Source organism: Ranitomeya variabilis, chromosome 3, assembly GCF_051348905.1.
Source record: "Ranitomeya variabilis isolate aRanVar5 chromosome 3, aRanVar5.hap1, whole genome shotgun sequence".
Classification (NCBI taxonomy): Eukaryota; Metazoa; Chordata; class Amphibia; order Anura; family Dendrobatidae; genus Ranitomeya; species Ranitomeya variabilis.
This window is the reverse complement of record NC_135234.1, coordinates 658,802,020-658,827,055: the sequence shown is the minus strand read 5'-3', so window position 1 is coordinate 658,827,055 and position 25,036 is coordinate 658,802,020. Positions and strand designations below refer to the sequence as shown.

Genomic DNA, 25,036 nt, shown 5'->3' with positions numbered 1-25,036 from the left:
TTTTACAGACACAAGCCGCAAAATGTTTCGTCTTCTGTTACTAGCTTCTCTTGTTCTCCTTGGTAAGATTTCTTTTATAGTATTATACAAAGGAGATAAACCTAAAAGGGTTTTCCCACGAACAAAATTAAATTTAAAATTAATTTTAATTAATACATCTTTGAATAATAATAATTTCCACAATTGGATGTGTTTAGAAAAAATGTGCCTGTGCTGAGATAATCTTATAAATGTGCCCCTGCTGTGTAATGGCTGTGTCTGATCGTACAGGAAGATGGTCTGATCATACCACAGCTCCTGGGCAGGGGAGGAAGCAAGAGTGTATACAGACATTACAGCTGGGGATCACAGCTGATTCTTTTGGTGAGGTAAAGCTTTTCCCTACATGTTTTTAAAAAATGTGTTACCTCAAAGAAAGATATTTGTGATCCCATGCTCTAATATCTGTATACTTTTTTATTCCCCCACCCCCGGCCCAGGAGATGTGGTATGATCAGACCATGTCCCAGACACAGTCATTACATAGTACACAACAGAGGCCCATTTATGTGATTATCTCAGCACAGGAACATTTTTTAGCACTTTAAAATGTGGAAATTATTATTATTATTATAAGATCAATTGATTAAAATGAACTTTGTTTGTGGGACAACCCCTTTTATCTTCTTAGCATAGTCAAATTCTCCAGGTACTGTTATAGATGAGTATTATCCAGTCTGCTTTGTAACACTTACTGGCTATTTGTAGATATGGACTTTGCACTGATCATTAGATTAATGTCTTCCATGCTGCGAAAGGCTTGCAAAGCTTGACTTCTGCCACCACTGCCCTCAGCACAATGCCAGTCTGAGCAATGAGTGGCACTGTTCGCTGTGGACATACATGTATTGCATGCTACACAAGGTATAAGGTGGCACATCTCTTGCCACTAATGTGGCTAAAGGTTTAACCATCATTAATCTAAGGGTAGATAGGGGGCAGCCGTAGCGTTCAGCATTCCAGTATATCTGCCATAGCGCTTTATTTTAAGTAAATTAATTTAGGTGAGAATCCGTTTTTTATTGTAAAGGTATTTATGCCGGCTACAAAGTCTGGCATGCCTAGTGAATACGTTTTACCGAGCCCGTTCTTGATCTTGTCCCCACTTCTGATCATTCTTAGAGTATGTACATTAAAAGTCTTTATTATTTGGATTCTGGCTGGCCTGGAACACAAGTGAAAAAAGGCTAAAAAAAACAGAACTGCATATATGTATTGCAATGTCAAACTATCTTGCTGTGTATGTGTCCTGTCTTTTGTAATTCATTTAACCATTTCAGGCTTTGAAAATCATGAAGCAGCTAAAAGAAGTGATTGGTCTATTACTCTGCTTTTGCTTGGAAGTCGCCAAAAGACATCCAGTAGGACGCCAGAAAAGACTCTTCAGGGAAAACACTGCCAGCATTTTCCCAAAGTGTCTGCTGCTTCAAATGCGATGTGCATGCGTCGGCATCTTAACGATGTTGTGTACACATATCCCTACATTCCCTCTTTATTCACAGTCTCCTATATCTATTAACCGCTTAACAACCGCTGATACACCTTTAACGGTGGCAGTTTAGGGTACTTTTTCCTCAGCGCTGCTTTTTAACAGCGCTGAGAAATAAGGTTATAGTGCCCCCCAGGGTCAGAAAATCTCCTGTAGCCAAGACCCCAAAAAACATGATTCGGGTCGGGTTTTACAGTACCAAGTGTTGAGATCGCCGTTATTCAACAAATAACGGCAACCGCAAAAAAAAAGAGGCAGATTTCCCATTTATTTATCTCTCTTCTGATATGATCCAGCACATCAGAGGAGAGAGAAATGGAGTCACTCAAGCCTCCTGCTACCTCTGGCACCTCCTGCATCCCCCGGTCCTGTTCCTCGTCCCTTAGCGTCTTCTTCCGGGAAGAAAATGGTGGGTGCATGTGCAGTGCGCCCGCTGAGATCTGCCGGCCAGCACCTGGCAACAATAGGAGATTTTTCCTATTGGTTCATTTTGATCACTGTGATAGACCCTATCACAGTGATCAAAATTTAAAAAAATTGTAAATCAAACCCCCCTTCATCACCCCCTTAGTTAGGTAAAAATAATAAGATAAAAATAATTTCCATTAGGATTAGGGTTGGGGCTTGGGTTAGGGTTGGGGTTATAGTTAGGGTTGGGGCTAGGATAGAGTTGGGGTTAGAGCTAGGGATAGGGTTAGGCTAGGGTTAGGATTGGGCTAGGGTTAGGGTTGGGGCTAGGAATAGGGTTGGGGTTAGAGCTAGGGATAGGGTTAGGCTAGGGATAGGGTTAGGCTAGGGTTAGGGTTGGGGCTAGGAATAGGGTTGGGGTTAGAGCTATTGTTAGGGTTGGGCTAGGGATAGGGTTGGGGCTAGGGTTAGAGCAAGGGCTAGGGTTATGGTTGGGGCTAGGGTTAGGGTTGAGGCTAGGGTTGTGTTGGGGTTAGGGTTGTGGTGTTGTGGTTAGGGTGGTGTTACATAGTTACATAGTTACATAGTTATTGAGGTTGAAGGAAGACTTTAAGTCCATCTAGTTCAACCCATAGCCTAACCTAACATGCCCTAACATGTTGATCCAGAGGAAGGCAAAAAAAAACCATGTGGCAAAGAGTAACTCCACCATGGGGAAAAAAATTCCTTCCCGACAAGGTGTTGGTGTTAGGGTTGTTGTTAGGGTTATGGTTAGGGTTGGAATTAGGGTTAGGGGTGTGTTGGGGATAGGGTAGGGGTTAGGGCTGTGTTAGGGATGGAGTTAGAATTGTGGGGGTTTCCACTGTTTAGGTACATCAGGGGGTCTCCAAACACGACATGGCACCTGCCATTGATTCCAGCCAATTTTGTATTCAAAAAGTCTCCTGAAGGGTTGATAAACTTCTTGAATGTGGTTTTGCGCACCTTGAGGGGTGCAGTTTTTAGAATGGTGTAACTTTTGGGTATTTTCTGTTATATTGACCCTCAATCTCACTTCAAATGTGAGGTGGTCCCTAAAAAAATGGTTTTGTAAATTTTGCTGGAAAAATGAGAAATCGATGGTCAACTTTTAACCCTTATAACGTCCTAACAAAAAAATAATATGTTTCCAAAATTGTGCTGATGTAAAGTAGAAAATCTTATTTATTAACTATTTTGTGCAATATGACTCTTTGATTTAAGGGCACAAAAATTAAAAGTTTGAAAATTGGTACATTTTCAAAGTTTTTGCCAAATTTCCATTTTTTTATAAATAAATGCAAGTCATATAAATAATGTTTTACCTCTATCATGAAGTACAATATGTAACGAAAAAACAGTCTCAGAATCACCAGGATCCGTTGAAGCGTTCCAGAGCTATAACCTCATAACGTGAAAGTGGTCAGAATTGTAAAAATTAGCTTGGTCATTAAGTACCAAAGTGGCTCTGTCACTAAGGAGTTAATAATACAAATAGTGTCTTCAGAAGGACGAGGACATTTTATTTAGGAATATTTTGTTCTATGAAAAAGTTTATATTGGGTATCAGACTGACAAAATCTATATCTTTTCTATGCTGACACATTAGCTATTTACATATAGATCACTATAACATACATTCAGTATATATTGTTATATAACACAATGCATTAGAATATCTCATTTTCCTTAGGACGACAGTTAGATGTAAAGTTACGGTAACGCTGTATCATTTCAGAATTCACAAAGGATTCAATGTCAAATTCAAATAGAATTCGTAGGTGTAGATTGATAGAAATAAGACGCTTTAGAACTATGTCTGTTGTCTACATTGAAATAGTATCTAATAGATTCACATCTTTGATCACAATATATTGGAAATTTTATAGAAAATATACATTAAAGGCAGCATAGTCTTGGAATTGCTTTATGTTGTTTCTTTTTCATTGAAAGAACATTTACATTTAGTCAAAATTAAATGTAGACAATCTCTATTTTCTCAGGTCAGTGTCAAGAAGACTTTGCAGACAAGAATGGACGTGTTGTAGGAGGAACGGATGTTGTTAAAAACAGTTGGCCTTGGCAGGTAACTGTCGATTCTATCACTGAATTTAAGGTTATAAAATAGAAGGTCACTCTGACATACTGATAGGCAATTTAAATCGTGAGTCCCAATAGGAACAATGATGTCTGTAAAGCACTGCAGAATATAAAGACTATATGTAAGCAAACAAATACAGTATATATTAATAACCCAATGGAAGAAGGTTGTGGTAGGCTGTAAACACTGACAAGCAAGATAAAGGCTGCTTCTTCTTCCTAAGGTGACAATTGAAATAGTTTTTCCTCCCTCCAAAAAAGTCATAATTAGGAAATTAAATCTAAAATCACATTTCATTCAATTAAGCTACCCTGTGGACTGTAGTGTCTCATGGATAAGGAGTTAGTGATGAGAGTACGTGCTTGGATAACATCTTATCTGAGCATTTTCGGGTGTTGTCCGAGCATCTGGGCGTGCTCGTATATTATGTTCGAGTCCCTGTGGATGCATGATTTGTGCCTACAAAAAAGGTAAAACGGCGTGCTATACTTACCGATTAAAATTTGCCTATATATGAATGTGTAAGGCATGTGACCTTTAATATTTAATTATACATTTTGATATATTCAGGATATTTATATACTACAGGAGTTTTGCTACGATTAGTTCATTGTTTTATAATCAGTGGGTATGGAAAGTATTCATACCCCGTTACATTTTTCACTCTTTGTTTCATTGCAGCCATTTGGTAAATTCAAAAAAGTTCATTTTTTTTCATTAATGTACCCTCTGCACCCCATCTTGACTGAACAAAAACAGAAATGTAGTAATTTTTGCTAATTTATTAAAAAAGAAAAACTGAAATATCACATGGTCATAAGTATTCAGACCCTTTGCTCAGTATCTCATAGAATGTAAGTCCGCAAGGACAGGGTTCTCTCCCCTCTGTACCAGTGTGTCACTGTAAACCTGTTTACTGTAAATGATATCTATAACCCTGTATGTAACCCCTTTCTCATGTACAGCACCATGGAATTAATGGTGCTATATAAATAAATAATAATAATAATAATATTGAGTAGAACCACCCTTTTGAGCTAGTACAGCCATGAGTCTTCTTGGGAATGATGCAACAAGTTTTTCACACCTGGATTGGGGATCCTCTGCCATTCTTCCTTGCAGATCCTCTCCAGTTCCATCTGGTTGGATGGCCAACATTGGTGGACAGCCATTTTCAGGTCTCTCCAGAGATGCTCAATTGGGTTTAGGTCAGGGCTCTGGCTGGGCCAGTCAAGAATGGTCACAGAGTTGTTCTGAAGCCACTCCTTTGTTATTTTAGCTGTGTGCTTAGGGTCATTGTCTTGTTGGAAGGTGAACCTTCGGCCAAGTCTGAGATCCAGAGCACTCTTGAAGAGGTTTTCATCCAGGATATCTCTGTACTTGGCCGCATTCATGCTTCCTTCAATGACAACCAGTCATCCTGTCCCTGCAGCTGAAAAACACCCAATAGCATGATGCTGCCACCACCATGTTTCACTGTTGGGATTGTATTGGGCAGGTGATGAGCAGTGCCTGGTTTTCTCCACACATACCACTTAGAATTATCACCAAAAAGGTCTATTTTCATCTCATCAGACCAGAAAATCTTATTTCTCATAGTCTGGGAGTCCTTCATGTGTTTTTTAGCAAACTCTATGCAGGCTTTCATACTGTATGTCTTGCACTGAGGAGAGGCTTCCGTCAGGCTGCTCTGCCTTAAAGGCCCGACTGGTGGAGTGATAGTTGACTTTGCGAAACTTTCTCCCATCTCCCTACTGCATCTCAGGAGTTCAGCCACAGTGATCTTGGGGTTCTTCTTTACCTCTCTCACCAAGACTCTTCTCCCACGATTGCTCAGTTTAGCTGGACAGCCAGGTCTAGGAAGACTTCTGGTGGTCCCACACTTCTTCCATTTAAGAATTATGGAGGCCACTGTGCACCTAGGAACCTTGAGTACTGCATAAATTCTGTTGTAACTAGTGTTGAGCATTCCGATACCGCAAGTATCGGGTATCGGCCGATATTTGCTGTATCGGAATTCCGATACCGAGATCCGATACTTTTGTGGTATCGGGTATCGGTATCGAAACAACATTAATGTGTAAAATAAAGAATTAAAATAAAAAATATTGCTATACTCACCTCTCCGACGCAGCCTGGACCTCACCGAGGGAACCGGCAGCGTTCTTTGCTTAAAATGCGCGCTTTTCCTTCCTTCCGTGACGTCACAGCTTCTGATTGGTCGCGTGCCGCCCATGTGGCCGCGACGCGACCAATCACAGCAAGCCGTGACGTAATTTTCAGGTCCTTCTAGGCATTCAGTATTTTAAAATTACGTTCCGGCTTTGTGATTGGTCGCGTCGCGGTCACATGGGCGACGCGACCAATCACAAGCCGTGACGTAATTTTAAAAATGCGCGCGTCTCCTGCCTCCCGTGACGTCACGGCTTGTGATTGGTCGCGTCGCCCATGTGACCGCGACGCGACCAATCACAAAGCCGGAACGTAATTTTAAAATACTGAATGCCTGGAAGGACCTGAAAATTACGTCACGGCTTGCTGTGATTGGTCGCGTCGCGGCCACATGGGCGGCACGCGACCAATCAGAAGCCGTGACGTCACGGAAGGAAAAGCGCGCATTTTAAGCAAAGAACGCTGCCGGTTCCCTCGGTGAGGTCCAGGCTGCGTCGGAGAGGTGAGTATAGCAATATTTTTTATTTTAATTCTTTATTTTACACATTAATATGGTTCCCAGGGCCTGAATTAGAGTTTCCTCTCCTTCAGACCCTGGGAACCATCAGGAATACCGTCCGATACATGAGTCCCATTGACTTGTATTGGTATCGGGTATCGGTATCGGATTAGATCCGATACTTTGCCGGTATCGGCCGATACTTTCCGATACCGATACTTTTAAGTATCGGATGGTATCGCTCAACACTAGTTGTAACCTTGGACAGATCTGTGCCCTGCCACAATTCTGTCTCTGAGCTCTTTGGCCAGTTCCTTTGACTTCATGATTCTCATTTGGTCTGACATGCACAGTGAGCTGTGAGGTCTTACATAGACAGGTGTGTGCCTTTCCAAATCAAGTCCTATCAGTTTAATTAAACACAGCTAGACTCCAATGTAGGAGTGGAACTACATTTCTGTTTTTTTCAGTCAAGATGAGGTGCAGAGTGTACATTAATGTGAAAAAAATGAACTTTTTTGAATTTACCAAATGGCTGCAATGAAACAAAGAGTGAAAAAATTTACCGGGGTCTGAATACTTTCCGTACACACTGTATACCAAGTTTCAATATTATTATGTGTGTATTTTGTGTCTTTTCTGTTTTATAATGCAATAAAAATGACTTTACTATTTTTCGGCTTGCATTTTCTCTTTCTTGAGGTTATTATGATTGTACAAAGCAGCACAAAAAATAGCAAAAATTTTAAAAAGCAAAAAGATAACTGGCAGAATTGCTGTTTTGTCTATATTCCATTCAATGAAAACTTAATAAAAGTTTGCTAATAAGTTACATATACCCCAAAATGTTGTCATTGACAAACACAACTCATCCCATAAATAACAATCCCTTGTATGTCTATGGTGCCAAAAAAAAGTTAAGGCTCATGGAAAATGGCAAAAAAAATGAATAAAACAAAAAAGATTTGCCATATAGGCTAAAACTGGCTGCAATGCCAAACAGTATGATATTTAGATAATGTGATGACTTTCCATATCCATGTATTTTTCATAAGGTTACTCTGCAGTATCTTTCTGGTGGTTATTGGTACCACACCTGTGGGGGCAGTCTGATCCGTACTAACTGGGTGTTGACAGCTGCTCACTGTGTAGACTGGTGAGTTTTGTTGCTTTAACAATAGTTTTGTTGCTATAAAGTATCTATTTGTAAACCATGTTTTCACCCATATTTATCTATTAGGTCAGCAACTTTTCGTGTGGGTCTTGGAGATCACAATCTGTACCAAGGTGACGGTACTGAGCAGGTTATTGGTGTGGATAAAGTGATCTACCATTCCGGATGGGACGCAAACAATCTAGCTGCTGGGTATGGATAATGTCAAGCTTAGATGAGTAGTCAACCTATACATTCTAAGGCTCTAGATGAAATTTTCGCTTTTCTTGCCCAGATGAAGAATCTTGCATTTCTCCCTGTTAAATACCATTCTATTAGTCGCTGTCCATTGTTCAAGCATATTTAGATCCTTATAAATCCTTTCTCTGTCTTCTCTAGTGTTAGCTATCCCTCCTAGCTTTGCATCATCTACGAACTTGATTAGTTTATATTCAGTTCCCTTATCTAGATCATTTATAAAAAATGTTGAACAACACTAGGGTCAGGACAGAGCCTTGTGATACCCCACTTAAAACACTTTTCCAATTGGATGTGCAACCATTTATTACCATTCTTTGAGTACAATCACTGAGCCAGTCATAAATCCACCTAACCGTAGCCTTGTCAATCCCATACTTGGTCATTTTTTCAATAAGAATAGTATGAGATACTTTATCAAATGCTTTGCTGAAGTCGAGATATACTATATCTACCGCATTTCCCTGATCCACCCAGTGTTGTGAATTCTGTTTGTGGGCTCCCTCTGGTGGCTACTGGTGGTACTGGTTGACTTCTGTCTTCTATCTCCAGTGCACCTGTTCCCATCAGGAAATGGGAGTTTCCTATATAGTCTGGCTTCTCACTCATTTACTTGCCGGCTATCAATGTTACCAGAGCTCCTCTGTTACTTGCTACCTGCTCCAAGTCTGCTGAGTCAGATAAGTTTGATCATTTGTACCTTTTGTCCAGCGTGCATTTATATTAATCTTGCTGCTGGAAGCTCTAGTGAACTGAAATGACCACTCCGGTGTCATGAGTTGATACCGGAGTTTAAAGTCATTTCAGGATGGTATTTTGTAGGGTTTTGAGTTGACCGCGAAGTCCACTTTTGTATTTTCTGCTATCTAGTTAGTGGGCCTCTCTTTGCTGAACCTGTATTCATACTGCGTATGTGTTTTCTTCTTAACTAACCGTCATTATATGTTGGGGGCTACTATTACTTTGGGGTTTTCTCTGGAGGCAAGCCAGGTCTGTGTTTCCTCTAGTAGGGGTAGCTAGATCTCCGGCTGGTGCGAGACGTCTAGGGATAAAACGCAGGTACGTTCCCCGGCCACTGGTAGTTGTGCGTTAGGTTCAGCATCGCGGTCAGCTTAGATTCCATCTTCCTAGAGCTAGTCCTGTTTTTGCCTATGTCCCTGCCATTGGGAATCATGACACCCAGTCAGTGATTCCATCATTGAAGGAAATTAGATTAGTCATGACTTGTTTGCTACAAACCCATGCTGGGTCTGATTAATTACTGTATTCTTATCCAAGTACTTACACTTACAGTAAATACATGCTGTTTAATAATATGTTCAAATATATTTCCTGGTATAGAAGTGAGGCTCACTGGCCTGTAATTTCCTTGAGCCGTCTTCTTTCCTTTTTTGAAGATAGGAACAACATTTGCCCTTCTCCAGTCTTCTGGGACTTCGCTTGTTCTCCAGGATTTTTTAAAGATTCTGACTATTGCTTCTGCTATTTCCCCTGCTAACTCTTTCAGTACCCTAGGATGTAATTCACCTGGACCAGGAGATTTAAATTCATGGAAATTAGCTAAGTATTTCCTCACCATCTCTCTGTTTATGGATAGTGTGGATTAGTTTATTCCTTCGATGATGCCGTGAAGATCAATAGATGTTACAATTGCTTTCTTAGAGAACACAAAGGCAAAATAGGAATTTAAGAGTTTGTCCTTCTCAACATTATTTTTAACCACTTCACCCTTTTCATCCTGTAAAAATCCTGTAGCATCTTTGACTTTTCTTTTGCTTTTGACATACCCCCAAAACCCTTTTTTACTGCTTTTGGTCTACCTTGCAAGCCTTACTTCACTACTGGCTTTAGCTCTTCTAAGACTTGCCCTGCAAACAGCATTATATTCTTCTTTACATATGCCCCCATCTTTCCATTTGATTTACATTTCTTTCTTCCTTTTTAACACGTGATTAAGGTCTGTGTTCATCCATCCTGGTCTCTTTAAGTGCTTTCAATTCTTCCTTCTTTTGGGGGGATTATTACTGATTGAGCAGTGAGAATTTGATTTAGCAAAATCAAATATCCTTCTTGGATATTTCTGTCCTTTAGAACATCCAGTCCTTGGATCTGTCCTACCCTCTTTCTGAGTCCACTAAAATGTGCCTTTCTGAAGTCCAACCTTAAAGACTGAGTCCTTGCAGGTCTTCCTCCTCTTGTAATTCAAAATTCAAGGATATCATGATTTCTGCCTCCTAAATTCCCAGCCACCTTTACTTAATCAACCATTTCCTCCTTGTTGGTAAGAATTAGGTCCAAGATTGCAGATCCCCTTGTTCCCTCTAATACCCTTTGAAAAACAAACTTGTCATATGAGTTCATGAACATCTCTCTATATGATTCTTTCATGTCAGTTGGACACACATAAACTCACCGGGCCTAAGCACGGCTGTCATATTTTCTTTGTAGCTTTGATATTGCAGTGCTCCGTTTGGCTTCTCATGCTGTTCTTAATCAAGTTGTCCAGCTTGCCTATCTACCTGGTGACGGTGCTATCCTTCCCAATGGTCATCCATGCGTTGTTACTGGATGGGGCTACACTGACAGTAAGTTTGGTCCAATGCTTACGTTGTTAGGTTGTATCGGCAAGAGACGGCTAATGGGATTGAGTAGTCTTATCCAACTATAACTTGCATAATGAAAATTTATGCAGCATGGCTCCTCTTGGCTCCAGTCACCCCACTGCTGTGTTAGTTGCAGTGTATCCGTTTGGGGCTGTCAGCCTTATGGACAATTGATGGAGTTAATCTTTGCATTACAGCATATGGATCTGTTGCACCCATCCTTCAGCAGGCCCCGCTGCCTGTGGTGTCACATGAAGTTTGCTCTACCAACTCCTACTGGGGGAGCACAGTCAAGAACACCATGGTGTGTGCTGGAGGCAATGGAATCCACTCTGGATGCTTTGTAAGATATTTCATTCTTTTATTATGTATATAAATGTTTTACAATTATGGTATAAATTCATATCATAACAAATGCATATTTCACAGTAAAAATTGTTAACCCAGACTAATATCTATCCTGACGTCTATTCTAGTGAAGACATGTATTTACTATGAAATACCGTATTTTTCGGACTATAAGACGCACTGGGCCATAAGATGCACCTCAAATTTTCAGAAGAAAATAGGGAAAAAAATGAATGTGTCAAATGGTTGTCTGTCTTACAGTCTGAATTCAGCTAACCAGGGGGATCGGCAGCGCTGGTGGAGTGTGGTCACAGGGGGTGTTTGCTGTTCCAGCGATATGACTCTCATCCCAGACTGGTGCAGCAGGTTTGGCGGTGCTCGTGGTGCGGGGGCACTGTCGACATTTTTTGAAAGCCCGGAGCCCCTGCACATCCATTGCTGTGATGCGGTGGCCTCCGGGAAAATGGTCGAGATCTCAATCTGAGCATGCGCCGCCCCCAGATAGTAACACGGGTAGTTGAGTCCAAGGAAGTGGAAGCTTGACGGTCTCGGAGACCTATTGCTACAGGCAACACGCATGAAGGAGACCCAACCAGGAGTGTTCACATTTCCAAAAATTATTTGCAGACATCACAAAAGTGGCATCTCTGATGGAGGAGATGATTTAGTACATATTTTAATTGCCCTTTTTTGTAAGTGGCTGTCCTTCCTCAGAAGTCCTCACAACTAGTGTTGAGCATTCCGATACCGCAAGTATCGGGTATCGGCCGATATTTGCTGTATCGGAATTCCGATACCGAGATCCGATATTTTTGTGGTATCGGGTATCGGTATCGAAACAACATTAATGTGTAAAATAAAGAATTAAAATAAAAAATATTGCTATACTCACCTCTCCGACGCAGCCTGGACCTCACCGAGGGAACCGGCAGCGTTGTTTGCTTAAAATTCGAGCGTTTCCTTCCTTACGTGAAGTCCCGGCTTGTGATTGGTCGCGTGCCGCCCATGTGGCCGCGACGCGACCAATCACAGCAAGCCGTGACGTAATTTCAGGTCCTTCAGGATTTTAAAATTACGTTCCGGCTTTGTGATTGGTCGCGTCGCGGTCACATGGGCGACGCGACCAATCACAAGCCGTGACGTCACGGGAGGCTGGACACGCGCGCATTTTAAATTGCGCGCTTGTCCTGCCTCCCGTGACGTCACGGCTTGTGATTGGTCGCGTCGCCCATGTGGCCGCGACGCGACCAATCACAGCAAGCCGTGACGTAATTTTAAAATCCTGAAGGACCTGAAATTACGTCACGGCTTGCTGTGATTGGTCGCGTCGCGGCCACATGGGCGGCACGCGACCAATCACAAGCCGGGACTTCACGTAAGGAAGGAAACGCGCAAATTTTAAGCAAACAACGCTGCCGGTTCCCTCGGTAAGCTCCAGGCTGCGTCGGAGAGGTGAGTATAGCAATATTTTTTATTTTAATTCTTTCTTTTACACATTAATATGGATCCCAGGGCCTGAAGGAGAGTTTCCTCTCCTTCAGACCCTGGGAACCATCAGGAATACCGTCCGATACTTGAGTCCCATTGACTTGTATTGGTATCGGGTATCGGTATCGGATTGGATCCGATACTTTGCCGGTATCGGCCGATACTTTCCGATACCGATACTTTCAAGTATCGGACGGTATCGCTCAACACTACTCACAACGCCTTTTGTGTCTCTTAATCATCAGCGGAGTAGGAATGGGCATTGTGCAAAACTGCATACCATACTCCTGACAGAATACCGTCATTACTACCTGTCTGTGTGCATCCATCTTTACGTAGTGCGCACTACAATGTGAAAGTAACGTACTTCCGGTTTATGAAAAAAAGCCGAGAGCGGATATCCGGTCTTCGGAGCGCATCGGCCGGGCGAGATGCAAATAACTCTTACTGCGCATGTGTCAGCCAAACATCACTCCACTGGTTATCTATATCGTAACCATGGTGTGATTAAAGGGGAAATGTTACCGAATGGTGAGTCGGGTATGTAAATGTTAACCCCTGGAAACACACTGATTGTCCATTCCTTGTAAAATATCTACAGTGGATCAATCTAATATATAAAGTGAGAAAAAACAATTGTATAATCTCAACAATACCAATAAGCATTTTATAGGCGCAGAGTCACCGACCGATTAAATGATCCTATAAGGATCACTAAGAGGAACACCGTTAGGACCAATGTTATTCTTTCATTGTAAGTTCATCTGCGATTTTTTTTACAGATCGGATCATGAAAAAATGTGCAGCATGCTGCGATTGTAAATCGGATCACATTCAGCAATAGAATGCAATGGGTGCGAGAGAAAAAAAACTGTACAACACTCGGACCCTGCGATCGCTGTCCAATTTTGACACACCGATCTCCTTTGAAAGCTGCAATTCAGCAGCCTCGTACAGTAAAATCACATTGGGACCCAACAGGATAGAATAGATAGAAAAGATATATACACATAGAATAGATAGACAGAAAGATGTCAGTGGCATATACACTCACTGGCCACTTTATTAGGTACACCTGTCCAACTTCTTGTTAACACTTAATTTCTAATCAGCCAATCACATGGCGGCAACTCAGTGCATTTAGGCATGTAGACATGGTCAAGACAATCTCCTGCAGTTCAAACCGAGCATCAGTATGGGGAAGAAAGGTGATTTGAGTGCCTTTGAACGTGGCATGGTTGTTGGTGCCAGAAGGGCTGGTCTGAGTATTTCAGAAACTGCTGATCTACTGGGATTTTCACGCACAACCATCTCTAGGGTTTACAGAGAATGGTCCGAAAAAGAAAAAAAATCCAGTGAGCGGCAGTTCTGTGGGCGGAAATGCCTTGTTGATGCCAGAGGTCAGAGGAGAATGGGCAGACTGGTTCGAGCTGATAGAAAGGCAACAGTGACTCAAATCGCCACCCGTCACAACCAAGGTAGGCCTAAGAGCATCTCTGAACGCACAGTGTGTCGAACTTTGAGGCAGATGGGCTACAGCAGCAGAAGACCACACTGGGTACCACTCCTTTCAGCTAAGAACAGGAAACTGAGGCTACAATTTGTACAAGCTCATCGAAATTGGACAGTAGAAGATTGGAAAAACGTTGCTTGGTCTGATGAGTCTCGATTTCTGCTGCGACATTCGGATGGTAGGGTCAGAATTTGGCGTAAACAACATGAAAGCATGGATCCATCCTGCCTTGTATGGAGCATCTTTGGGATGTGCAGCCGACAAATCTGCGGCAACTGTGTGATGCCATCATGTCAATATGGACCAAAATCTCTGAGGAATGCTTCCAGCACCTTGTTGAATCTATGCCACGAAGAATTGAGGCAGTTCTGAAGGCAAAAGGGGTCCAACCCGTTACTAGCATGGTGTACCTAATAAAGTGGCCGGTGAGTGTATATGTATATATACTGTATACTGTATATATATATATATATATATATATATATATATATATATATATATAATAGATAGATAGATAGATAGATAGATAGATAGATAGATAGATAGATAGATAGATAGATAGATAGATAGATAGATAAGCCGGTAATTCAGCAGCCGCATACAGTAAAATCACTGCAGGAGCCGATAGTATAGAATAGATGGATTACATACAGTTAATACACATAGAATAAATAGAAATACACGGTAGATGTCAGTGACATATACAATTAGTACAGTGTGCATGCAGCTTACTGTACATGTATTTGATTATTAAATTATTTTTTTTCTGAAAAAATGGCATCACTGACATCTATATATCTATCTAGTCTATGTGTATTTACTGTATGTAATCTATCTATCCTGTCGGATCCTGACGTGATTTTACTATATGCGGCAAATGAATTGTTGGTTTTTCAACTCTCCCTGTATATACACTCACTGGCCACTTTATTAGGTACACCTGTCCAACTTCTTGTTAACACTTAATTTCTAATCAGCCAATCACATGGCGGCAACTCAGTGCATTTAGGCATGTAGACATGGTCAAGACAATCTCCTGCAGTTCAAACCGAGCATCAGTATGGGGAAGAAAGGTGATTTGAGTGCCTTTGAACGTGGCATGGTTGTTGGTGCCAGAAGGGCTGGCCTGAGTATTTCAGAAACTGCTGATCTACTGGGATTTTCGCGCACAACCATCTCTAGGGTTTACAGAGAATGGTCCGAAAAAGAAAAAAAATCCAGTGAGCGGCAGTTCTGTGGGCGGAAATGCCTTGTTGATGCCAGAGGTCAGAGGAGAATGGGCAGACTGGTTCGAGCTGATAGAAAGGCAACAGTGACTCAAATCGCCACCCGTTACAACCAAGGTAGGCCTAAGAGCATCTCTGAACGCACAGTGCGTCGAACTTTGAGGCAGATGGGCTACAGCAGCAGAAGACCACACCGGGTACCACTCCTTTCAGCTAAGAACAGGAAACTGAGGCTACAATTTGTACAAGCTCATCGAAATTGGACAGTAGAAGATTGGAAAAACGTTGCTTGGTCTGATGAGTCTCGATTTCTGCTGCGACATTCGGATGGTAGGGTCAGAATTTGGCGTAAACAACATGAAAGCATGGATCCATCCTGCCTTGTATGGAGCATCTTTGGGATGTGCAGCCGACAAATCTGCGGCAACTGTGTAATGCCATCATGTCAATATGGACCAAAATCTCTGAGGAATGCTTCCAGCACCTTGTTGAATCTATGCCACGAAGAATTGAGGCAGTTCTGAAGGCAAAAGGGGTCCAACCCGTTACTAGCATGGTGTACCTAATAAAGTGGCCGGTGAGTGTATATACAGCTCTGGCAAAAAATAAGTGACCACCACATCAAAACCCTGTCATGGGCAGCCCAATCTCCAGACCTGAACCCCATTGAAAACCTCTGGAATGTAATCAAGAGGATGATGGATAGTCACAAGCCATCAAACAATGAAGAACTGCTTACATTTTTGAGCCAGAAGCAGTGTGAAAGACTGGTGGAAAGCATGCCAAGACACATGAAAGCTGTGATTAAAAATCATGGTAATTCCACAAAATATTGATTTCTGAACTCTTCCTGAGTTAAAACATTAGTATTGTTGTTTCTAAATAATTATGAACTTGTTTTCTTTGCATTATTTGAGGTCTGAATGCACTGGGTTTTTTTTTTAAATTTTGAACATTTCTCCTTTTCAGAAAAAACATACAAAATTTATTGCTTGGAAATTCGGAGACATGTTGTCAGAAGTTTATAGAATAAATGAACAATTTACATTTTACTCAAAAATATACCTATAAAGAGAAAAATCAGACAGACTGAACATTTTGCAGTGGTCTCTTAATTTTTGCCAGAGCTGTATATACGTATGTGTTTTGAAGAATATTTCTTTTGAAAACGATGTATAAATGAGATAGAGCATTGCTCTATGTAAAAGCTCATGTTAATATCGCATTGCAATAGGATAGCAATTGAATGTAAATCGGATGCTAGGTGTAAAAAATTGGGTTGTACTCCCATAAAAAATGCACGACACTTGCATAACATTCATGTGACTTTACAGGAACAAACTCGTACCGATTTTAAAATCACAAGTATGTCTCCGTCCGTAAAGGAATGTTTAGGCAGGTACCATTAATTTAGCAACCAATACACAAATGCTGGTGGGTTGGAGGACATGGGGGACCTGTCAGGTTCCTCTAAGAAACTACATAAGGATCCTGGGATTCTTCCCAAAAATATCCGTATTGCCATAATGACTACATGCATAAAGTGACAACTCATCCAAAAAGTCACAATACAATACAATTTAGTTTCTAAAAACCTTTGTCTAATGTATCTATTCCCTCTGATCACTCTGTTGCGCCACTGCTGCAAGATTTTGCCCTGCCGCTCCAGACTTTCGCCATCTAGCAGGAGGGACTTCTAATGCAGTAGCGGTATGTCACGGGGAGCAGTGTGCACTCACTCCACAACACTGAACATGGTATCTGCTCCATCAGTGATATGTTGTAAGTGTTCAATATCATAGTAAAAATTCATCAACCAATATCTAATACTACATTTTATTTGAAGTTCAGATAACCAATACATGAGATATATATAATTTTGGACTGTGAATACTTATGTAGAGCAACACATAGATATCTGGTTCTCCCCTCTCATACGTGCATGAAGTTGTTTCTGACTGTTCACAAACAGGCAAGGAAAGGGAAACTACATGCTGCTGGATGGTAAGGAAGATGACAGTTTCTGCTAACATATACAATATTTACAGGTATTACAGATGTATGAAAAAAAGATACACTTTAATCATCTGAGTAATGTAAACTTCACTGTGTTATTTTAGGGCGACTCTGGCGGCCCCCTCAATTGCCAAGTAGGAAGTGGTTATTATGAAGTTCATGGTGTGACCAGTTTTGTGTCATCTCTTGGGTGCAATGCCTACCTTAAACCAACGGTCTTCACCAGGGTTTCTGCCTACATTGGATGGATCTTTGATGTAAGTTTACAATTTACAATAAAAGTCTTCTAGTTCATGAATCCAATCAATAATTTCAAGCTTGGACATCCTTGGTGACTTGTGGAGGTTTTATCAGTGGAAATATAGGCCTCATGAACTCATGTATTACACGTTCCTTTTTGTTCTATACCATAATAGGTTACAATACAGGAACCTGTATACCATGAATTTGATAGACAGGCGTTCAAAGGTTCTGGCTTTTTTTTTTTGTATTACATATGCCCATCACACACCATACAGTGCTGACGTATACTACTTGCTGAGTAACATTGCTTCAAAAGGAGGACATCCTCACACATCTAATATATAAAGCTGAATGTGTGTATGTGTGTATGTGTGTATGTCCGGGATTGGCATCTGAACCGTCGCAGCTACAGCCACAAAATTTTGCACAGTCACACGTCTGGACCCCGAGAGCGTCATAGGCTATGTTGTGAGGTGAAATTTTAACCCTGCGCTTTCCAATTCACCAAACAATTTTGCCCCTATCTACATAATGGGGAAAAAATGAAAGGAAAAGTGTTGGAGGCAAATTAACAGCTGCCAGATGTGAACAAGGGGGACTTAAAGAATGAGAGCGATGGCGCCAAAGAGTATATACCGTACAGTTGCTAAGGTGGGGCCCCGACATGGGATAATCACCACACCACCACGGGGATATGAACACACACACAAAATGCGCCACACACTACCACGTGCTCGAACACATATACCACCCTCAGCGCACATTTCACCACACATACACCAACCTCGCCACATAAAAGTCGAAACACAAAAGTCGCCGCTCAAAACTCGCCACGCGCAAAACTCTCCACATGCAAAACTCGCCACACGTGCAAAACTCACCTCATGGAAAACTCGCCACACGCAAAACTTGCACACGCGGAAAAATTGCCACATGCACAAAAGTTGAAACACATGCAAGAGTTGCCTCACACAAAACTTGCACATACTCAAAAGGCACCACACATAAAACTCGCCACGCGCAAAACTCGCCATGCGCAAAACTTGCTGCACACAACTTGCTACACTAACCTGTCACATGCAACTCGACACAAAAAGTTGCTACACGCATGTCGCCACACAAAACTCATCTCACAAAAGTCGCTACATGCATGTCGCCACACGCAACTCAACACACACAACTTGACACACGAAACTCGCCCTAAAACACACACAAGTCTGGTATTATCCTTCAAAAATAAAAATCTGATTAATAAGCAGACAATCTACAAGAGCAACAAATGTACCATATAGGAAATACGGCAGCTGTCAGTCACATGACCTGTCTATTATGTGTATGTGTGAGCTAATATATACTGCCAGGGGGTGGGCTTACTGTTGGCTGGGGATTTATCAGGCTGCGAATTTAGCTTACAAATACTGAGGTAAAAATACTAACCAAATAACGTGTGAACGAGGTCTAATACAGGAGGAGATGACATACAGATATATACTATTTACAGGGGAGATGACACACAGGTATATACTATATACAGGAGGAGATGACACACAGATATATAGTATATACAGGAGAGATGACACACAGGTATATACTATATACAGGAGCAGATTACCTACAGGTATATAGTATATACAGGAGGAGATGACATACAGGTATATGCTATGTATAGGAGGAGATGACATACAGGTATATACTATATACAGGAGGAGATGACACACAGATATATAATATATATAGGTGAGATGACACACAGGTATATACTATATACAGGAGGAGATTACATACAGGTATATACTATATATAGGAGGAGATGACATACAGGTATATACTATATACAGGGAAGATGACACACAGCAGGTATATACTATATACAGGGGAGATGACATACAGGTATATACTATATACAGGAGATGACATACAGGTGTATACTATATATAAGGGAGATGACAAACATGTATATACTGAGGTGAAAATGAGAGGTGTGAGGTGAAAATGAAAAGGTGTGAGTGCAAAATGAGAGGAGTGAGGGAAAATAGTGGAGTGATCGGAAAATGACAGATGTGAGGTCGAAATGACAAGTGTTAGGGGGGAATGAGAGGAGTGAGGGGGAAAATAAGAGGAGTGAGGGGGAAAATGAGAGGTGTGAGGGAGAAAATGAGAGATAATATAATGAGGGGGCACCATAGAATAAATAGAACACTGGGATCCAACCTTGACCTAAGAAGAAGACATATGAAAAGAAAAGAAAAAGCAAGGCCAAATAGAATGGGGATCACCAGACTATATAAATAAGTGCAATAAATACATCTTTATTCAGGTGTAACACTGGACAAAAAACACATTTAAAAACATCTAAAATCAGTTTAGAAACAACAGTGCCTACAATAAGGCGTGTGCCTATGAATAAACAAGGGGAGAAATGGAAAAGATATGATATGGGTGTGCAAAACAACAAAAATCCTCAGGATCCTATATGGACAGCATATATAAAACACATCCCTCAATAGAGAAATCACATATAGCCTCTAAGAATCACTGGTAGAACAAAGATATTAGTTGTATAAATGCATAGGCAAAGAATATATACAATATATTGGATAACAGAAAGGAGGACTGCTATCAATCCACAGTGTGTAGCAAATAGTGAATATATATAACTGAATACCACTCAAACATATGACAAAAGCTCAGGTGGTTCAGTATTCAAAGCATACACACATCAATGCCCACTAAAGCTGCTGCACTCCAAATAGGCCAGTCAACTACATGCAAAAGTATACACACCCATAGTCTCCCCACGAGCTCAAGAGCCGGAGGGTATAATAACCCAATATTAAAAATATATAGGCACAGCAAGGATGAACAAATACCCGACGCGTGTCGCCACTAGCGTGGCTTCATCAGGGGTATGATTTACGGTCATGATGACCGTAAATCATACCCCTGATGAAGCCACGCTAGTGGCGACACGCGTCGGGTATTTGTTCATCCTTGCTGTGCCTATATATTTTTAATATTGGGTTATTATACCCTCCGGCTCTTGAGCTCGTGGGGAGACTATGGGTGTGTATACTTTTGCATGTAGTTGACTGGCCTATTTGGAGTGCAGCAGCTTTAGTGGGCATTGATGTGTGTATGCTTTGAATACTGAACCACCTGAGCTTTTGTCATATGTTTGAGTGGTATTCAGTTATATATATTCACTATTTGCTACACACTGTGGATTGATAGCAGTCCTCCTTTCTGTTATCCAATATATTGTATATATTCTTTGCCTATGCATTTATACAACTAATATCTTTGTTCTACCAGTGATTCTTAGAGGCTATATGTGATTTCTCTATTGAGGGATGTGTTTTATATATGCTGTCCATATAGGATCCTGAGGATTTTTGTTGTTTTGCACACCCATATCATATCTTTTCCATTTCTCCCCTTGTTTATTCATAGGCACACGCCTTATTGTAGGCACTGTTGTTTCTAAACTGATTTTAGATGTTTTTAAATGTGTTTTTTGTCCAGTGTTACACCTGAATAAAGATGTATTTATTGCACTTATTTATATAGTCTGGTGATCCCCATTCTATTTGGCCTTGCTTTTTCTTTTCTTTTCATATGAGAAAATGAGAGATGTGAGGGGGAAAATGAAAGATGTGATGGGGAAAATGAGAGGCGTGATGGGAAAATAAGAGAAGTGAGGTGCTATAACTAACCACAGATATTTACTATGCCCAGGCAACGCCGGGCTCTTCAGCTAGTAGTAAATATAAACCTAGCACTCAGCTTAAATGCGTAGGAGAATTTATTGCAGTACACAGAAAACCTTTCGGTTCATACGGAACCTTCTTAAGTTAAATGGAAGACCGTAACATGTGGTACAAAAGGCTGTGACTTGCGGTGGACTCCGCGTCTGGTGGCACGTTTGCCCCATCGACATGCTCATTACAGCCTTTTGTACCACACGTTACGGTCTTCCGTTTAACTGAAGGTTCCGTATGAACCGAAACGTTTTCTGTGTACTGCAATAAATTCTCCTTCTACGCCTTTAAGCTGAGTGCTAGGTTTATATTTACTATACCTACGGTCTGGGAACCTAACTTTAGCACCACCCCATAACTGTGCTCACAATGTTTCTACACATCCTCACACATAGGGCATCTGACAAAGCCTATACAGCAATATGTGGAGGAAGGGTGGCACTATACTATTGAGCCATATTACCATATGAACCTTTATGGAATGTCTACAGGTCTTCAATGATTTCAACATGGCTAGTCTTAGCTATGTGTGACCTCTTTAGTCACAAAGGGCACCAGCTGGCTCACCTCACTGAAGCCGCATCACCCCTCTAGACTCAGATTAGTGATGCCACTCATGATGTCAGTATTTTTAGTGTTTATTCAAGCAGGATCCAGGCACAATCTAACTGAAAAATGTTGTTGTGTGCACATATTCTAAATCAGTTTTCCTGAGATAAAAAGATAGCCTCCTGACCATGCATTTTCCCTGGATTTGTAAAACAAAAACCTTGGGGTTGGGGACACCAAAGGACAATTTTGCTCAATTTTGTCGGGCAGTCATGATAACCAATGGTTAACATTCCTCCAGTCCACCATTCTAGGACAGATAACATATGTGTTTGAATAGTTTGTGTGGCTGCTAATAAACAGTCTTAACCAAGTCGAGGAAAAAAAAGATCTTGTTATACAATGAGAAAGTTTTATTTGTATATTCATTTGTTTACTAATGAGCATCTCATTCTTCTCTTTCATTTGTTTCAGAATATCAATGCCAACTAAAAATGATGAAGAGGCAGCTGCTGTGATGTCTCAAAAACGTGTTTATAACGTAAATTAAAAGTTATTTTTAATTCCTCTCATGTCTTTGTGTGTCACTTAGGTTTTCTAGTTTTTTTTTAGCATTGTGTAATGCTGCGGTAGCACCGTATGCAGTGAAGAGGCAGTGACCCGCAAAGTTCAAACACAAAGGTCTCTTTAATGTGTTACTTCACACATAAAGGTGCATAGCATTTTATAGTACATGTCATCAAAGTTCAATACATACAGTTGCATCTCATGTCAGTGCCCGTTTCATAGCACTACACATCATATGGCTTTTAGATTGCAGTCCCAAAACACGCCAGACCTCTCCTTGTCCAGTATCCGTGGGGCGACCACACGCCATATTACAGTCTCCAAACACAGCTTCACATGTTTCAGACACTACAAATGCCAGTCCTCCTCTGACTAGTTCCTGTGGGTGTCCTGCACCGCTGTATCACAGACTCTTTACTCACACAGCCGTACACAGCCCAGGATATCCTCTGGATAGCAGCCGGGCACCATATCCACCTGTTTGCAATCGTTACACATGTCAGTCCTCTTTCAGGCGCAGGACATCCACCTCTGGTACACTTCTGGGCACATGACTGTCCACATCTAACTCTTTTGGGCACAGGACATCCACCTTCGGTTCACCTTCAGGCACAGGACTGTCCTCATACGAGACCAGATACCATGGACGACTTGCATTGCTGTATACGCTGCGGGTGCCAGGCTATTCAGCTGCCCTCGGTGCTGGCTCCGCTGGCCTGTGCCTCCATGCACTCAGCCAGCTCTCTGCAGGCCTCTGCTCTGCACATCAGCACATACCAGACTGACACTGATGTTGCACCTGACACCTGACACACCCATACCCCTTACTGTAGGGTTTATAACAAAAAACCTGTGGCTTTAAGCCACATGGAAAACCCGCACCGGAAATCCGTGACTGCCATGCACACCTATGGACTCCATCCGTCTCCATGCACAACCTGGGAAGAACACACAGCGACCCCTACCTGTGACATGAGTCACTGCCTCACATATCCTCCCCAACTGTTTATACCTGTGAGGTTGAACACTTGTTACCCCGTATGGGCGCAAGACAGGGCATCCGTATGACCCTGTGACATCCCCGCCCAAAACAACATTTTCAGTCTCTCCTGCCAATACCTCTAGGGGGAGCCTATCAGGATTACACTCTGACCCTAATTTGGTGACCCCTATGGCAGGTATCTCAACATTTTCTTGTTCTATGCCTGAGAAAGCACATAAGCACATTCTCTGCTGCTTCCACTGCAGCTCCTGCTGTGGCAGAACCTCTTGCTGCAACTGCAGCTCCTCTACAATGCAGACTTCATGGACTGCCAATCCACAGTAAATCTTCGTAACCCCACGAGTTACCGCCAGAAGCCTTCAATCTTTGTGGCCCCGCCGAGCCACAGCAAGCTGCCTTGAAAAAACATTTCCAGCAGATTTGCACAATGCTATGCAGCACGCTTTGGGTTATGCCTCAGTTTACACTGCCCTCATTCTCCACCATATGTGATGCTGTGGTAGCACCGTATGCAGTGAAGAGGCAGTGACCCACAAAGTTCAAACACAAAAGTCTCTTTAATGTGTTACTTTACACATAAAGGTGCATAGCATTTTATAGTATATATCATCAAAGCTCAATACACACAGTTGCATCTCGTGTCAGTGCCCGTTTCATAGCACTACACATCATATGGCTTTTAGATTGCAGTCCCTAAACACGCCGGACCTCTCCTTGTCCAGTATCCGTGGGGCGACCGCACGCCATATTAGTCTTCAAACACAGCTTCACATGTTGCAGACATTACACACACCAGTCCTCCTCTGACTAGTTCCTGTGGGTGTCCTGCACCGCTGTATCACAAACTCTTTACTCACACAGCCGTACACAGCCCAGGATATCCTCCGGATAGCAGACAGGCACCATATCCACCTGTTTGCAATCGTTACACATGCCAGTCCTCTTTCGGGCACAGGACATCCACCTGCGGTTCACCTTCAGGCACAGGACTGTCCACATTCGAGACGAGATACCATGGACAACTTGCATCGCTGTATACGCTGCGGGTGCCAGGCTATTCAGCTGCCATAGCTTCTGGCTCCGTTGGCCTGTGCTGCTTCACACACACAGCCAGTGCTCTGCAGGCCTCTGCTCTGCACAACAGCACACACCAAACTGACACTGACATTGCACCTGACACCTGACACACCCATACCCCTTACTGTAGCGTTTTTACCAAACAAACCTGTGGCTTTCAGCCACATGGAAAACCCGGACCGGAAATCTGTGACTGCCATGCACACCTATGGACTTCATCTGTCTCCATGCACAACCTGGGGAGAACACACAGCGACTCCTACCTGTAACATGAGTCACTGCCTCACAATTGACATAAATGTAAATAGTAGCCAGTTGCAGGATTCTTCATCATTAAAGAGAATGTTTCACCAGTTTGAGCCTGTTAAACTGGCCAGTTCATGGAATAGTGGCTGCAGAGCAAAGTAAACCATAGTTTTTATTTTTTAATTTCTCCTTTCTATTGTGGAGATATTAGGGTGTACAATTTAGAATAAAATTTATGCTAATTTCAAGTGGGTGTTTCTTC

At 41.8% G+C, this 25,036-nt stretch overlaps 1 protein-coding gene across 1 annotated transcript; it reads left to right on the top strand.

Moving 5' to 3' along the window:
* Nucleotides 1–22,453, top strand: LOC143816881 (chymotrypsin-like elastase family member 1). Its single transcript, XM_077297827.1, has 8 exons — nt 1–62; nt 3,958–4,040; nt 7,782–7,882; nt 7,967–8,092; nt 10,586–10,722; nt 10,938–11,083; nt 17,436–17,588; nt 22,356–22,453. Exons 1-8 carry the CDS (start codon nt 23–25, stop codon nt 22,371–22,373), a joined length of 804 nt encoding a protein of 267 aa, XP_077153942.1. The 5' UTR covers nt 1–22; the 3' UTR covers nt 22,374–22,453.
* The last annotated feature ends 2,583 nt before the right edge of the window (nt 22,454–25,036 follow it).

What these genes read in the sequence shown, in the direction of transcription:
- LOC143816881 (XM_077297827.1), top strand. Translation starts at nt 23, where the DNA reads ATGTTTCGTCTTCTGTTACTAGCTTCTCTTGTTCTCCTTG. An exon ending in AGCTTCTCTTGTTCTCCTTG is followed by an intron (nt 63 to 3,957) that starts GTAAGATTTCTT and finishes CTATTTTCTCAG; the next exon opens with GTCAGTGTCAAGAAGACTTT. An exon ending in GCAAACAATCTAGCTGCTGG is followed by an intron (nt 8,093 to 10,585) that starts GTATGGATAATG and finishes TTTTCTTTGTAG; the next exon opens with CTTTGATATTGCAGTGCTCC.